Source organism: Neoarius graeffei, chromosome 4, assembly GCF_027579695.1.
Source record: "Neoarius graeffei isolate fNeoGra1 chromosome 4, fNeoGra1.pri, whole genome shotgun sequence".
NCBI lineage: Eukaryota > Metazoa > Chordata > Actinopteri > Siluriformes > Ariidae > Neoarius > Neoarius graeffei.
The window spans coordinates 67,073,514-67,091,054 of NC_083572.1; the positions used below are offsets into that span (position 1 = coordinate 67,073,514).

At 40.2% G+C, this 17,541-nt stretch overlaps 1 protein-coding gene across 1 annotated transcript in view; it reads right to left on the reverse strand.

Moving 5' to 3' along the window:
* LOC132885162 (metabotropic glutamate receptor 4-like) overlaps nt 1-17,541 on the reverse strand; it is a 320,710-nt gene that overhangs the window by 55,489 nt on the left and 247,680 nt on the right. Inside the window, exons 4-5 of the mRNA XM_060919511.1 lie at nt 17,204-17,358; nt 16,786-16,926 (exon numbers count right to left, since the gene is read on the reverse strand). Of these exons, the coding sequence (XP_060775494.1) occupies nt 16,786-16,926; nt 17,204-17,358 (296 nt within the window). The remainder of the gene's footprint in view (nt 1-16,785; nt 16,927-17,203; nt 17,359-17,541) is intronic.

Sequence of the window (17,541 nt, forward strand, 5' to 3'; positions counted from 1 at the left end):
AAACAAACAAACAAACAAACAAACAATCGAGCACATCAGCAGGAGGAGGAGCTAATTTCGTGGTGGTAAAAATGTAAACCAAAGCCTCAAATAAAGAAAATTTTGTTTTTTTAAAGCATTTTTGAAATTATATAATTGATTATTATAGGTCCAAAAATTATATATTAAAAGGATTGAAAATTAGGAATATATTGATTACTTACTGTGTTCCCTATATAAAATTGAAATGATATTTGAAATTAGCACTCCATCCTACAGCAGAGAAATCTGATGACTTTAAGTAGGTGCTCCTCTTTAGTCCGAATGACACGGCGTCCCGGATTTCAGTACTACTGTTCTAACATCTATACTGGCAATGAAAATTTGGTCATACCATTTTAAATTGGAGCTGTGTGCGAGTCTAATCCATAGTGATAACATACTCTCTTTAACCACACATCATTGTCTCACCTTCTCCACAAACACATAGTTCTCCTGCCGAGTCAGAGCACGCCTACACACACTCCACTCCACTCACTAGCTTTCAGCCTTTAGAGAAATTCATTCACATTAAAAGAGGCATCACAGAGGGGCTTTGCGGGTCTCAGTGGTGTCACAGGCTGTGACAGAGTAGCACAGTCCTCACCTCCTGCACTTTGTGCCACTCAGGGGCTTTAAAGAGCTGAGCCTGTTTCCTCTGAAGGTGTAGTTTCCCCAGAGACTAATAGCTCTGTGTGCCAGAGAAACTCCAAAGGACTTACTCTGTTCCGGTTTTCAGTTTGTTTCATTTGAAGCCTTACTCTTAGGTGATGGCGTTGCATGTCCTTCTCTACACACTTAACCTTAGTGCAGAGAAACATGTGCTATTATTTTTATAGTTATATATTTATATGTAGTCAGCTGAATCAGCTGTTCACATCATTTAACACTAGTATACTATTTTCCTGTTATTTGGTAACCCAAGGTAGTAAATACAGAACCAACTCTTGTCCAAAAGTATTGTCTCCACCAATCAAAAAAAGAAAGAAAGAAAGAAACCTCAAAGAAAAAACAGTTCAAAATACACAGTAATAAAAATGAGATGTGTATATTACACTGACCAAAGGGCAACTGATTTGGCATTCAGTAGCATTTGAATTATACTGTCACTGGATGTGCCTGTGTCCAAATGAAGCAATTTAATGGAGCAATCCATTAACTTTTGGCTGGAGAGAAAAAGTAATCAGAATGGACATAGCCATCATGATGAAAATTCAGAGAGCACACTGACTGCTTCAGAAATTGTGTGCATTACTTTGCACATTACTTAAACCATTAAACCTTTCCAGTTATGAAAAGGTAATTGTTCCTTTCAAAATAATTCAGGCAGGATAGCTTGAAGGCTTTTGTCACCAACCTAATCTTTTAGGCAAGGTAATAAAACAATGCATGCCTACAGATACTTTTACTGCAATTGCTTTTTTTCTGTTAAGGGAACTACTTCTATAAATAGAAAAACCTAATATCTGAAATATTGTAAAGCGTCTTTACATGTACCGTACAAGCAAGCCACAACTGTATTTTTCAGCTGGTTCTAATAAATCAGCCATAACAACACCCAAGCAACACCCACAGATCATTCATGTGCTCAATACTTCAGTTCTAGAACAAACCAAATCCTTTCCTAAGCAATGCCTTTAAATAAATGGCATACACAATAAGATACAGCTCTACAGCTGGTCTTTTTGTGGGGGACACATGGTTGTCTAGGCCTGATAGAAGCAGGACAGAAGGGTCATGGAGCAAATCAATAACTGAAAAGGTCATGGACCATCCTTATATGCCCACAGCAGTAATGCAATGGAATCATAGTGAATTTACTCACAGTCCTTGAAATGAAAACAAATCACAAATACAACCCTGATTCCAAAAAAGTTGGGACAAAGTACAAATTGTAAATAAAAACGGAATGCAATGATGTGGAAGTTTCAAAATTCCATATTTTATTCAGAATAGAACATAGATGACATATCAAATGTTTAAACTGAGAAAATGTATCATTTAAAGAGAAAAATTAGGTGATTTTAAATTTCATGACAACAACACATCTCAAAAAAGTTGGAACAAGGCCATGTTTACCACTGTGAGACATCCCCTTTTCTCTTTACAACAGTCTGTAAACGTCTGGGGACTGAGGAGACAAGTTGCTCAAGTTTAGGGATAGGAATGTTAACCCATTCTTGTCTAATGTAGGATTCTAGTTGCTCAACTATCTTAGGTCTTTTTTGTCGTATCTTCTTTTTTATGATGCGCCAAATGTTTTCTATGGGTGAAAGATCTGGACTGCAGGCTGGCCAGTTCAGTACCCGGACCCTTCTTCTACGCAGCCATGATGCTGTAATTGATGCAGTATGTGGTTTGGCATTGTCATGTTGAAAAATGCAAGGTCTTCCCTGAAAGAGACGTCATCTGGATGGGAGCATATGTTGCTCTAGAACCTGGATATACCTTTCAGCATTGATGGTGTCTTTCCAGATGTGTAAGCTGCCCATGCCACATGCACTAATGCAACCCCATACCATCAGAGATGCAGGCTTCTGAACTGAGCGCTGATAACAACTTGGGTCGTCCTTCTCCTCTTTAGTCCGAATGACACGGCGTCCCTGATTTCCATAAAGAACTTCAAATTTTGATTCGTCTGACCACAGAACAGTTTTCCACTTTGCCACAGTCCATTTTAAATGAGCCTTGGCCCAGAGAAGACGTCTGCGCTTCTGGATCATGTTTAGATATGGCTTCTTCTTTCAACAATAGAGTTTTAGCTGGCAACGACGGATGGCATGGTGAATTGTGTTCACAGATAATGTTCTCTGGAAATATTCCTGAGCCCATTTTGTGATTTCCAATACAGAAGCATGCCTGTATGTGATGCAGTACCGTCTAAGGGCCCGAAGATCATGGTCACCCAGTATGGTTTTCCGGCCTTGACCCTTACGCACAGAGATTCTTCCAGATTCTCTGAATCTTTTGATGATATTATGCACTGTAGATGATGATATGTTCAAACTCTTTGCAATTTTACACTGTCGAACTCCTTTCTGATATTGCTCCGCTATTTGTCGGCGCAGAATTAGGGGAATTGGTGATCCTCTTCCCATCTTTACTTCTGAGAGCTGCTGCCACTCCAAGATGCTCTTTTTATACCCAGTCATGTTAATGACCTATTGCCAATTGACCTAATGAGTTGCAATTTGGTCCTCCAGCTGTTCCTTTTTTGTACCTTTAACTTTTCCAGCCTCTTATTGCCCCTGTCCCAACTTTTTTGAGATGTATTGCTGTCATGAAATTTCAAATGAGCCAATATTTGGCATGAAATTTCAAAATGTTTCACTTTTGACATCTGATATGTTGTCTATGTTCTATTGCGAATACAATATCAGTTTTTGAGATTTGTAAATTATTGCATTCCGTTTTTATTTACAATTTGTACTTTGTCCCAACTTTTTTGGAATCGGGGTTGTATATAAATAAATGAACTCATTAAATTTGTTTCTACTACAGTGATGTTGAATTCTCAATTCTGATTGGTGAGGTCTTGATTTTTCTATAAAAGCACAGCTCTATCCATAGGTCTTGTTTTAATTCAAATTATAGGTTGACATTAATTTACTCATTCTTATACAGAATTGTTTCGATAGTAACACTTCATACACGCGGACTTGTAAAACAGAGGTGATATGCTGAAGTTTTCTGTTAGAAGACGTGTATTTCCTTTATGAAAGACGTCTTGGGCATCAGCGCTTTGTATCAGTCAGTAAATTTTCTGCTATGGTTGAGTGTGTCATTCACTAATAAATGAAATATTGTAATCATCAGCAAAACATTTTAGTAAAAGAGGAATAAAACACTTTGGGCCATGCTTTTGTCGGACAATAATCCATTCCAGCTTGCATTGGGCTGTATCATACCAGTCCCTGTGTATTACTTTCGATAACAGCACTATACTAATATTAAAGGTGACATATTATATCCGTTTTCCACAAGCTGAAACTGTTCTCTGAGATCTTAATGAAATGTCTGTAACATGCTTTGGCCAAAATACCACAAGGATAAAGCACCACATCTCCCTTCTCAACATATCCCTCAACCTACCCCCTTCTTCTGCCAGCATTCAGATAGCACTTTCCTCATGAATATTAATTCACAAAGGCAGTTCTCAATCCATGATTGGAGATACTGAAATGAGGGGGTGGTATAATTCTAATGAGCTCATAACACAGAAAAAGGAGCCAAATCTGAATGACGTTTTGAAGCACGTTTTGTGAAATAGGCAACCAAAAACGAAATAGGCTGAGTTGTTTTATTTCAGAGCTTGTGGTTTGGTAGGCTCCAGATACCCAAATGTATGTGCACAAGCAATGAAAAAGTGAGTTTTTCACAATATGCCCCCTTTAAGAAAAGAATAACATTTTGTGGCCAAATATGCCTTTCCTGCTCTAGGCAAAGGACTTTAGCACTGTCTCAGTAATCTCGAGTAAAGCCCCCATATTTTAAACATATAGGTAGTTGCAATGTTTTCAACAAGATTTAGCCATTATTGTCACTATTATACACACTGTAACTACCACTATTTGTGTTTCTCAAATATTTATTGTAATGACAATAAGTGTTTATAACCCACAGTATAAAGTACAATCATTTTGCTTTAAATTGTGGAACAATTTTAGAGTTTGCCTTTGTATTATACTTCAGTCTATTCACTTCATTCACTTTTAATGAAACAATTGACATTTCTGCTTTTATTCTTGAGAGCGAAGGCATCAGATCAATGTGCATTTAAAAGGAAAACTAGCAAATAAAGTAAATCTAATAAATTGCCATAGAGACTTAGTGGTAGTTTGATGCAGCTCAACCCCTCATATTAAGAAAGAAGTGCCCACCTCTTATTATACACATAATATCCTTATACATAATAACCCACTGTACTTATCAGTACTGCCTAATCAATAAAGTGTACACTAGAAATGTAATATTTTCTTGGGAAGTGACAAAGTGAACTTAGCAGTTACATTAAATAACTGTAATGGAAAAATGAGTCTCTTTCATGCTATACTCAGGCATATCAGATGCTCGCCGGCCATGCTATGAAAATTGTGCATGCAGACGCTCAAAGTTTCCAAATCTGTCATTGCTTAACTCTTGAATATTTTCTATCATGAACACTATCATCTCATCTCATTATCTCTAGCCGCTTTATCCTGTCCTACAGGGTCACAGGCAAGCTGGAGCCTATCCCAGCTGACTACGGGCGAAAGGCGGGGCATACCCTGGACAAGTCGCCAGGTCATCACAGGGCTGACACATAGACACAGACAACCATTCACACTCACACCTAGGGTCAATTTAGAGTCACCAGTTAACCTAACCTGCATGTCTTTGGACTGTGGGGGAAACCGGAGCACCCGGAGGAAACCCACGCGGACACAGGGAGAACATGCAAACTCCGCACAGAAAGGCCCTCGCCGGCCACGGGGCTCGAACCCGGACCTTCTTGCTGTGAGGCGACAGCACTAACCACTACACCACCGTGCTGCCAACACTATCATTAAAAAGCTTATAATCTCTGCTTTCCAAATAAATTTATCTCGTTAAGATTTGTTCATTACTTTGGGAGTAACAGCAGGTTGAAGTTGGTACAACAGAGTTCACTCTCTGTGCGCACAACGTCAGGAAACTGCCTGTGCTTTTTGAGTCACGGGAAAGTGGTCAGGCTCTCTCTCTTCTGATCATTTTCTGACTGGATTACTCATGAATATCAGTCAGATAACTTTTATAGGGATATTTTCTCGCTCTCACTGTTTCTGAAGAAACAGTCAGCAAAATTTTCCCTCAGCTAGTTTTGAGGTTATGATTCACAGAAGACTTTGAAGTGAGTTTTCATAGCTTTACCTACTTATTTTTTTCAAATCAAACTCATCTCATCTCATTATCTCTAGCCGCTTTATCCTTCTACAGGGTCGCAGGCAAGCTGGAGCCTATCCCAGCTGACTATGGGCGAAAGGCGGGGTACACCCTGGACAAGTCGCCAGGTCATCACAGGGCTGACACATAGACACAGACAACCATTCACACTCACATTCACACCTACAGTCAATTTAGAGTCACCAGTTAACCTAACCTGCATGTCTTTGGACTGTGGGGGAAACCGGAGCACCCGGAGGAAACCCACGCGGACACGGGGAGAACATGCAAACTCCGCACAGAAAGGCCCTCGCCGGCCCCGGGGCTCGAACCCAGGACCTTCTTGCTGTGAGGCGACAGCGCTAACCACTACACCACCGTGCCGCCTCAAATCAAACTGATTCATCTAAATAAATAACTATTTTAGAAAGTAACTGTAGTTGTTTTGATGAAAAATATTGAGATCTTAGTGGTTGGAATGATATTTAAAAAAAACAGAAGTTACTGTAGAAACGCAAGTGTCAATTGCAGTTCAATTAACTGGAATTGTTTATTGAATGTGGCTCACACAGTTTTTTCAAGGTTCTCCTTGAAAGCTTTGAATATTAATCAAAATAATCATTTTTATTTTTTTCACGGTGCAGTTTTCATCAAATCCTGCGCTCTGATTGGCTGGCGAGTGGGTCCGTATCCTACAGTACGGACCCCAGTTACGGACCCTGGTTACAGACCTCTGGCAACTCGCTCGTTCACAACAACAACAAACATAGTAGCAATTTTTGTCAACATTTATCTTTTTTATAAGATTTATTTATAAGATTTTTATTAAAAAATCTTATAAATTTTTGCCAGCATTTCTCAGCATAATAGCATTAATTTTACAGCATGGATAACGATAATGACAGTCTTCACAGTGAAAGCGAGTTTTACTACCCTGAGGAAGAAGAAATAAAATAAAACATTTCAGGAGAAAGCTAAAAACCTATAACTGTTGCTAATGCCGAGAAAAAACATGGCTGAATCCTGAATGACTCAATTTTGTAAAAATAAGGGACTACATAGGCAGCAAAATGTTAGCCTGGGCCCGCCCATCCTAAGTGTGACGCAACACGAGGGCCTGTTGCGAGCTTAGTCTGGCAAGGCAAGCTATCTCCAGCTCTTCCAAGCTCCCGAAAAATCGGGAGCCAATCAACTTTGAGCATCTCCAACGGCCCTGGGTAGAGGCATGTTCAAGGCAGTGATGTAGTAGAACTGCGACCGGAAGCCATAGATTGTTTACACAATCTATGCCGGAAGCGCTTCATTCACTAGAAACATTACGAACATGGAGCAGCGGCAAGCCTTTGACACAGCGGTAGATGCTGTATTGAAAGCATTCAATGGGAAGTTCTCATTGAAAACGGAGCAAAGAGCAGCCCTGGAGGTATTTACCTTCTTCCTGTTACTCAAGCAGTTTCTGTCGCGTCACATACGTCAGAGGAAAGAGTGATGTGATTGGTTTAAGCTTCGTCACAGCCTTTTCTGGCTTCGACCAGTAGCAAACTGAGGCATTTCAGGGAGGCGGGTCAACCACGCCTTTGGGAAACGGTTGGGCTTAATATCTTTGCCAGACCAAATGCTCGCAGAGCTTTGAAGTCGCGTTAGCCAGACTAGCAAAATGTAGTTTTTTTCCTGCCATGGAAGTGCACTTGTATACCACGGGCGATTGCTCTAAGACAATGAGGGAGGCTCAGCCTCCTCTAAAAATGATGAACATCGTGTAGGATGAATTGCGCTAGGCTTATGTTATAGCTGACCTTTATTGCTATTTCAGATCCAGAATCATAGAAATATACCACCCCGATTCCAAAAAAGTTGGGACAAAGTACAAATTGTAAATAAAAACGGAATGCAATAATTTACAAATCTCAAAAACTGATATTGTATTCACAATAGAACATAGACAACATATCAAATGTCAAAAGTGAGACATTTTGAAATTTCATGCCAAATATTGGCTCATTTGAAATTTCATGACAGCAACACATCTCAAAAAGTTGGGACAGGGGCAATAAGAGGCTGGAAAAGTTAAAGGTACAAAAAAGGAACAGCTGGAGGACCAAATTGCAACTCATTAGGTCAATTGGCAATAGGTCATTAACATAACTGGGTATAAAAAGAGCATCTTGGAGTGGCAGCGGCTCTCAGAAGTAAAGATGGGGAGAGGATCACCAATCCCCCGAATTCTGCGCCGACAAACAGATTAGATGGTTCTTGGACAAATACTGCGAAAACGCCCGCCCACGGAGTCTCACGGACTCCCAGCCTCAGTGGACTTCAACGGCATTTGGGAGCTATGCGTTTTTCAATCTCAAAATGCAAGACGGTTATTGGACAAATACTGCGAAAATGCCCGCCTACGGACTCCGAGCCTCACATGGGAGGGACATGGCGAAGCTTTCCGCGAGGAGACTGGTGATTGGTGAAAGCGGCCGGATATTTTCTTTGATTGACAGCTCGTTTCAACTATAGACAGGCAGCGGTGAATTTCAGTTCAGTCCCATGCGGAATCGGAAGTGCTGTGGTGTATTGTAAGAGATCAGCTTACATTTCAATTTCATTCATTACATACGGTTTCTACCAGCTTTTTTAGTTTGTATATATTTTCATTGTAAATAAAGTGTAAATATAGTGTTGTCAAGTTTGCTATCCCACTAAACATTAGACGTCGTATGGACGTGCACAGGGTGCGATTTATCAAAAAACCAGAAGGGGGGATGTTTTTTTTTTTAATCATGAAACGTCACAAAATTAAGGTAACAATAGGCTAACAGCTCAATAACATCCGATAATATCAAATGAATAACACTGTGGCAGCGGGGGCGTGGTCAAGCATCGGTCTGTGACAGGAGGGCGGAGTCAGGGAAGGTAAGTGGCAGAATCACTACACCTGTCGTTAATTCATGTGTTTGCGTGTCTTCCCAGTGACCGCGCCCTATTTAAGGAGAGAGAGCGAGAGCAGCGGGAGCTCTCTCCACAACTAGACGACTGATGTGTGTGCGTGTGTGAAGATAGAAGCTGAAAAGCTGAATAAATGCGAGTTGTGTGAAATCAGTTCTGTCCTGCCGTCCTTCTGTCACAGACCGATGCTTGACCACACCCCCGCTGCCACAAACACTAAATGAAAACGAACACTAAACCAGAGATAGTAAATTCATCTTCCTATCTCTCTGACTAAATACACTAACACACAACAAAGTTTGCATTGCTTGTCGCGTTGCTGTGATGTTTCTCTCCCTCCGGATTAAATGGACAGTGACTCGAAAATCACTAAAATACATGAATACTAAATGAACAGTTTGCTCTGATGGCGCAGTTCATGTGGCCTTTTCTGCTTTCCCGTCGGTGCACTATCCGCCGCGTTTCGCCCTTCTTTAATCCACATTTCTGCGAATTTCTCAGCAGGGAAGGAACGCACGTCTGGCCTGGCCCATTGACAGCGAGGAAAAGAAGGCTGTCAGTGTGGATACATTCATTCTGTTGCGCTCATCAGTAAGGATGTGATTCATGGCACTAAATCCACGTTCACACTCTGGATATTGTTATTATCTACAATGTATCTATTTGCTGGGGACGTTCGTGAACATCAAAGCTGCCACTTCGGGTCATTTTGAAAATGAGTGCAATGTAGACCATATTTTGAAAGTAAGTGCAATGTAGACCATAGAAAACTGTGTCACAACATGCCTGTCATGTCAACTTTTTTTTTTTTTTGGTTTGTTTTATTGACGAGGTTGTCCCCCGAGGATTTTTTTTCAGCAGAGATAAAAACCAGAGGGGGGGATGATCCCCCCCAGCAAATCGCACCCAGGACGTGCAGATCATGTCTTTATTGCGTCCGTCTGTCCAAGACCAATTCTGGACTTCTAAATGACATGCAAACTAGGTCTGCTATTTAGACGTCTAACTATGACCCTATTTGGACGTCAATATGTAGTTGAAAATTTTAACGTCAGACAAGGTGACTTTTTTGGACGTCATCAAGACGTCTAAAACAGGTGCAGGAAAATTACATATATAACCTATTTTTAATTTAAATACATTTTATTACAAACTATAAATATAAATAATAATATTACAAATATCAACATTGTTATTAATATTGTCCATGAATTTTAATATAGCCTATTTATATGTGATTACATACCATTTACATTATATTTTATCTGTTTAATTTGTTGTCTATTTGAGTTCAACTTGAGTTCAACCAGTCAACGCCTCTCTGATTGGCCAACCGCGTCGACGCAGCCCAATAGTAAACGCCACTCTGATTGGCCAACAACACTGCTAACGTTTCTCGCGATGCAGAGGAACTTTTCTTCTGTGCTGGAGATGAAGAAGCAAATGGCCGCACGGTTCTAATTGTTTCTTCTGCTGATCTGAACACCTTAAACATGCACCTCAAAGACGAGGAGGTGGAGGACACAATGCTAAGAGGACTGAAGACTAAGGACCTTTTCACTTAATCCATCGCGTCTTTTTTTTTTTCCCCACGAGTTGGCAAGTTGGCCTGTTTTGCCAGTATTAAAACAGAATAAAAAAGAGACATGAGTGAGGATTGAATTGTAATTTTATTGTCTATAAATGGACATGGAGGGTTTCTGAACTGTTCAGTTATCACTTTATACAGTAGATCATGCTGTGTGTGTATATATATTTTATATGATTAACATTCAGTCCAAATCCCTTACTATGTTGTTTTGACTTCATTTGATTTAAAGTTATATTAAAAAAAACTATTTTGCAGTTGGTTTTGTGTCTTAACCTTTCACATACACTCTGTGCAAATGTAAGTGCATTTATTTGTAGGATAATGTATCTTTCCATAAACGCCAAAGAGCTGATGTAATGTAGGTTAAGTTGGAGAACCTGCTAGCTGTAGGCTAGCCTGCTATTTTCCTGTAGTTTCATTTGGCTCAGCAGAGCTGGAATGCTTTACACCTTAATGCATTTCCATAGCTGCTGAGTCAAATGAGCCTTAAGGAAAATTAATTGTAACACTAATGACATAGTTATGCACAGAGCAGCTTAAGATGTTTGAGCCAGTTAACACAAGTAAAGATGGAAATGAATGTATGGATTGAACTGTGATTATAATTCTGTGTATAACTGTAGTCCCATGTTTGCAGAAGGTGGAGACTATTTGGCCTACCGGTTAATTTTCCTGTAGCTTTGTATGGCTCTGCAGCAGAATTGATCTGGAAATACTTTTGTATGTATTTTCAGTTATCTGCTACTGAGACAATTAAGTTATATGAAAATTAACTGGAACAGGCTATGCCACCATCTGAAATGTGACTACAGTTATGCACAGAGGAAGAAACGGTAAACAATGCATCGAGTTTAAACGTAGAAAAGATGTCCTCGGACAGACGTAGAAAAGACGTCCACTTTTCAACTACAATTAGCCGTGATATGGGCGTCCTCTGCACGTCCATACCGGACGTTCGATAGACGTCAGGAAAAAGACGTCATCTGGCGTTACAGTCTGCACCTTCAGAGGACCGTCATTCGACGTCCAAAAAAGACGTCGTTTCAACGTATCTTTGCGCAGTGGGATCTTAGTTCCAGAAATTTCATTTATTTGAGTGACTGAACTTGAACTTGAGGGGGCTAGTCAGCTAGCAAGAAAGCTGTGCACGGATGCCAAGCATTGCTGATTTAATTTTGGCAAAGCCATTTGCCAGTCTTCCTTTCGAGGAAAAAATTAAAATTAAAGAGCAGGGTAGACCAACGCCTCAAACTGACTTGGTGAAAAAGGTAGGGAATAATACTCCTTCCTTTCAGCTCTCCTGGTACAAGAAAGTGAATTGGCTAACAGCAAGTGACCCACATCAACAACAGTAGGCTACTTTAGTATATGTCATGGATGGACCAAAAATATAGAATCTATTTAAAATGTTTATGCTGAGTATATTATATTGGAATATATATTTTTCTCTGGATATGAATTAAACACAGCTACAATTTGGAAAACATTTTTAAACAAAAACACAGCCGAGAACATTTCACACTACAGACCTGGATTAAAAGTGAAGGGTTATCAAAATTGTCAATAAAACATTTCTCAGTCAAAATAAGTAAAATATAGGGAAAGTGTCATTGAATGAAATGTGTGGCACCCAGCTCTATGTTTGGCTCCCCAAGGTCAGTGCTTGTGCCTATTCCAGAACACACTGCTGAGGTTCCTGACAAAGAGCTGCTTTCAATAATTATCAATTTTTAAACAACATGCCTAAATTTTAAAATATAAAATGTTAAAATATAACCACCCCCCCCCCAACACCACCATCATGTATATTGGACAGTAGGCTAATGGGCCAAAAGAACCTGTTATTTCACAGTTTGTGACCCTGCCAACAATCAGCCAGATCAGAGGCAAGAGTATGGGCAAAATTGATGTTTTTTCTTTTTTCTTTTAAAATCTGGAAATATCGTAACCGACCAGCCTCCCCTGTTTGAAAGACTACCAGCCGCCACTGTTGTATACCGAGGAGGAAGCAATTTGCATTACAGCCGTGAATGAGGATTCAAAATGGCAGCTCGGCTCGGTTTTCCCTTTCGGGCGCTCTCGTTTTCTGTTAGAATTTGGTAAAGAAAAAATAAATATATTATTTACCAGCTTAAGGTCGGTCCATATGGTAAAATACCATGACCTTGGCCTTGAATACTGACCTCAGCCCAGAAGGCTTTGGTCAGTACTTTCAAGACCTCGGTCACGGTATTTCACAATACGGACCTCCCAGCTGGTAAATAACATATATATATTATTTCATATAAGCACTAGTAGGCCCTACTTTTGAGAAATACAAAGTCCTATAGAGCACAAAGAGGGTATTAGAAATAATCTTTTATTACTTTTTTTTATTAAGTATACCGATTTAACAGTTTAACCTAATTAGCATAATTAATACTAATTTGCATAATTAGTTTTTACTAATTTTTCAAACTTTGTATTCAGTATACAACCATCTATGTGCCTGCCAATTTCCATGTAAATATCTTGAAAAATAGAAAAGTTATAAAGAAAAAACAATTGATCTCATTCATTAATGAGGCCCATTTTGGACCATGTTATCCTCATATATAATAATACAACAGTTTTCTAAAAATTAAACCATTTTTTCAATCTTTGATTTGTAATATCTCAAGAATGGATAAACATATTTTAATTCTGTAAAAAGTATGTTGTTCTGCATTCATTTCTGAATTCAGTGAGAGCAGTTTCAAGCAATTTGGGCTGAATTTGAATTTTCACCTGAGCTGCCTAATATACTCTGTTAGCTGTTACAGAAAATGATGGTATATAACAATGTGCATAATATACATTTATTTTAATAAAATATCATTAATACCAGACAGTATATTCTGTTAACCTTCTGTTAATCATAAGTGGTAATCAGTGGCGGCTGGCTTTTGTAAAAGTGAGGGAGGAAGGAATGCTTGGTTGAAGGTCACGGGCCCCAATGCGACCGCACCTGCTGGACCGGCTATAGTTACACGCACAGGTTGAGTTGATAATAGTTTTTCCTGAATAATTCATTAACATCCTTTCCACGGTGTCAAACAACTGGCAACAGTCAACAAGTAAAAGAACAACAATAACATTATTTCACAACTATTTACATGGGATATAGCCGTGTTTAAGACAAACATTGATGTTAAGGAATGATTCAGGCCAACTGATTGAGGCTCCCTATTTATATATCAAGTCAATTCTCCGTGCTGTCTGATTTGCAAATCTATCTGTGACCTGATCGTACCACGCTGGATCTTTTTGGAGTGTCTTGAGAATCTTTTTTTCAATTGAAATAATGGCCAGATGTTTTAATCTCTCCTGCCCCATTGCGTTGCGTGTGTACGTTTTAATTCTCTTGAGGCACGAAAAACTCCTTTCAACCCCTGCAGAGGTTGCGCCAATTGTTCCAATCAGGGACATGAGCCTGTACAACTGTGGCATCGCCCCATCAAGACCGCTGGACTTCATGAAGCCAAGGGCATCGCAAAGTTTTCTTGATGAATTTATTTCTGCATTGTGATAAAAATGCTGCAGTTCGATTCTCAGCTTTTCTTGATCAAAAAGGTGGCCATATGTCTCCATCAAATTTGACAGTAGCTGCGTAGGAAATGATATTTTGAACGAGTCGAATTTCGCCGCATCCAAAAGCTCCATGAAGCGCAAGCGGTCGAGGTGTTGAAAGCGCTGAGTTATTTGAGTGCGCAAGTTGTCGTGGATGGAATCATAAAGTGCTCTGTAGGACTGACGGGGATTAAGCAGCCTTCTTTTGACCCTGTGAGACAAGTCAGGGTCTTCTGTTAGAGAGGCAGCCCTGGCGTAGATTTTGTCAAAGGCGCTCTGTACTTTTAGCTCATCCAATATTTGCAGGAGATTCTCTATTCGCCGTTTGCAAAAGGCGACATCCATGGATTTGTGCTGCAAGATGTCAAACACCACGTCAGTGTGCGAAAACAACTGCTCAAAAGTGAAGAGTAAAAACGCAAATTCAAACTCTTGCATTTTCGACCTCAAACCATCAGCTAAACGTATTGTCTCATCATCCATCATTGGGCGCTCAGTAATGTTCTCGAAAATCTGAAGTAGTTCGTCATAATTTGAAGCAACCGTGTTCACGACCCTAGAGGAAAAGTTCCAGCGAGTGGGAGCGCTCCGGGGAATGCGGGCGCAACTGAACTCCTCGAGTAAAGAAACCCTCTTGCTGGACTTGGAGAAAAAAGACGTGAAGCCACCCAAGTGAGCAAAGAAGTATTTTGCTTGGGGAATGGTCTTAACACCCTGACTTAAAACTAGGTTTAAGCGATGTGCATAGCAGTGGACAAACGTTGCACAGGGAGCCAATTCTCTCACTTTAGCCTGAAGGCCATTCAAGTCCGAGGCCATGACCGCGGCACCATCGTAAGTCTGAGCGACAAGTTTATCCTTGAAATTGAAACCTGACAACTCAGTCTGCACGAAATCGAACAAGGATTGTGCACTGCGACCACTGGACACATCAAAAAATCCTAGAAAGCGTTCCTGAATTGTACCTTGATTATCGACATAGCGCAAGATGACAGACAGCTGTGAATGACAGCTTATGTCTGTGGTCTCGTCGATTTGCCACGAGAAGAAGGGTGCCGTGTTAAGTTGCTTTTGGATTTCTGAATTAATTGAACCAGCTATAGCGGATATTAGATCATTCTGGATTGTTTTTGACATGCCTGTGAAGACAGTCGAACTTTCCAGATGCTCTGCCAGAACACGATCATAGCGAGCAATAACCTCCGCTAGCTCCCTGTAATTGCCCTTATTGTCCGAATTCCCCCCTTCTTCATGTCCCCTCAGTGACAACTCTTGCATGCCTAGGTAGGCTGTTGCATCTATCAGACGTTTTAATACCTCTCTATTGCGACTCACTTTAGCATTGTGCTGCTGGATTTGCAGCCGCACACCCTCGTCTACCACCCTATCTATTGGCATGGTGCCTAGTAAGGACAGTCGGATAGCAGCACCAACGTGGTCTTGACACTTCTCATGGCGTTTGGTTGCCCTATCTAGATTTTTTAAATCATTGAAACCATGAACACTCCACGCTTGTGATTTGGCATTGTTCATTAGCAAACAGGGCCAGCAATATAATCGATGGGTGGTAACGCTACCAGTGAGCCATGTGTACCTAGCAAACCATGTAGCATTCACTGTACTGCCTTTGCCATTGGGTTTTGTGATTTCGATTTTAGGGGTTGGTCTACCTGCTGCTTTGATGGCTAATTTTTCACTGTAGCTCAGCCCATGGAAGGGTTTTGCAAGCAAAACATTCACCACGTCCTCTGTTTCCATTACTTTATTCGTAGAATATCTATAACATAGTCAATCCACTTCCACCTCGCCGTTCTCACTCTGACTGCCGAAGTGCCCGAGTCACCGGATCTAGAAGTTAAGTTTGATAAGATAACCCCTCCCCCCAGGCAGCTAAGGCCTCTACTTATTGGTTCATTGCGCAACTAGGGCTGCAGCCTATTGGTTGATATTTTGTAGCACTTGTCAGATCTCTTAGCTAGTCCCACCCTCTTAGAGGAGGATTTTCCTCCTCTCTCTCATTGAAGTCTATGTTAACCACGAGCCGCCAGTGCCGGAGACTGTTTGAATCGGAGTGAATGGGAGCCGAAGGGAGGAAGATCCTCCGTGCAGTAATTTCTAATAGCGAGCGATAGGGGGTGCTAATGTAATTTCACCCAGAGAAACGAATATAATGTACATGTCGTATTTGGCAGTAAAATAGTAATATTCAAGGACAGCAATTCATTAAATTGGTCAAGACAATTTCAACTTTTTATTCTTAGAATTTTTAAGGAGGATCTTCCTCCCTCTCCTCACTGGAGAAGCCACCTGTGGTGGTAATGCATGTGACTAATTCTCATGCAATCTGGTTCTCACCATCATTTAAATGAGCTCCTCCTGAGTTGGGTATCAAATTATGCTGAACCCTGAGGTTATTAACACTGAGGGTAAAACAGCCGGACCACATACTGAGAAATGTACTTATTATTGTTGATGTTCTGTTCACCTTCAGGAATCACAGCCTCATCATAGGATTCATGTTTATAGAAATGTGTGTTTTGTTGTCTTAAAGTGGAGATGATTTGTTGCTCAAAATTACATGAGTACATAAGGGAACAGATGGCTTAAATGTAAACATTGTTCCTCAAATGATCAAAGAGTTTGCACGTTGTACCTCTGTGCACTATGTTGTATTACCCTCTCCTTCTCTCTTTCTTATACAGTTGCATTATTGTCTTTAGCCACCTGAACAATTAAATACTTCTTACTTGTGCATTTCTTGATGCCAGTTCCTTTCTTCAAGGCATTGCGGTTGAGTTTGCAGTTAAAATTGTTCTCCCAGAATTCAGCAAACCAGACATTCCTCCTGTTGTTTTCCAGCGTTCGCCCAATGAAGTAATTATCAAACCCTGAGATCAGACAGGTGATATCAGTGTCAATGTCCACAGAAATTCAATTTCATGAACTGCAGGATTAAATGTGTAATCCTATGATTTTAGATTGTCATGCTGTTAACAGTTTTGTTTACACAGTAGATTATGGGGCTACAGTATATGCAACTATTGTACGATGTAGTGTGACATCAATCTGGCAGATGTACACTGGCTAAAAGAGCAAAGTGTACAACAGAGGGTATTAGGTTCAAGGATTAGAATGACTCAAAAAGAAATATATTCTTTCATCTACCTTTGATAGACTGGCGTTTGGGTAGGATGGTGATAGCTCCCTCAGCCATCTCCTCTTGGTGTAGTACAGGAGAGATCTTAGAGCCCCAGCTGTCTGATCCCACCCAAATAAAATGTCCTGTTTGGTTGGCTTTCTTTGCTGCCTGCAGGAGTCGCCTTGAAAGAGAAAGAAGATAGATCAAAATTCACAGTTAAAACTCTACACCCTGAGTTAATATATTCTTCATTATCTCCTACTCTGATTTCCAGACAATGAAACACATCAAATGAATACTTTGATAATGACAATAAAATAACAGCAAAACAAATAACCAGAAAATGTTAATTACAAGCATTAAT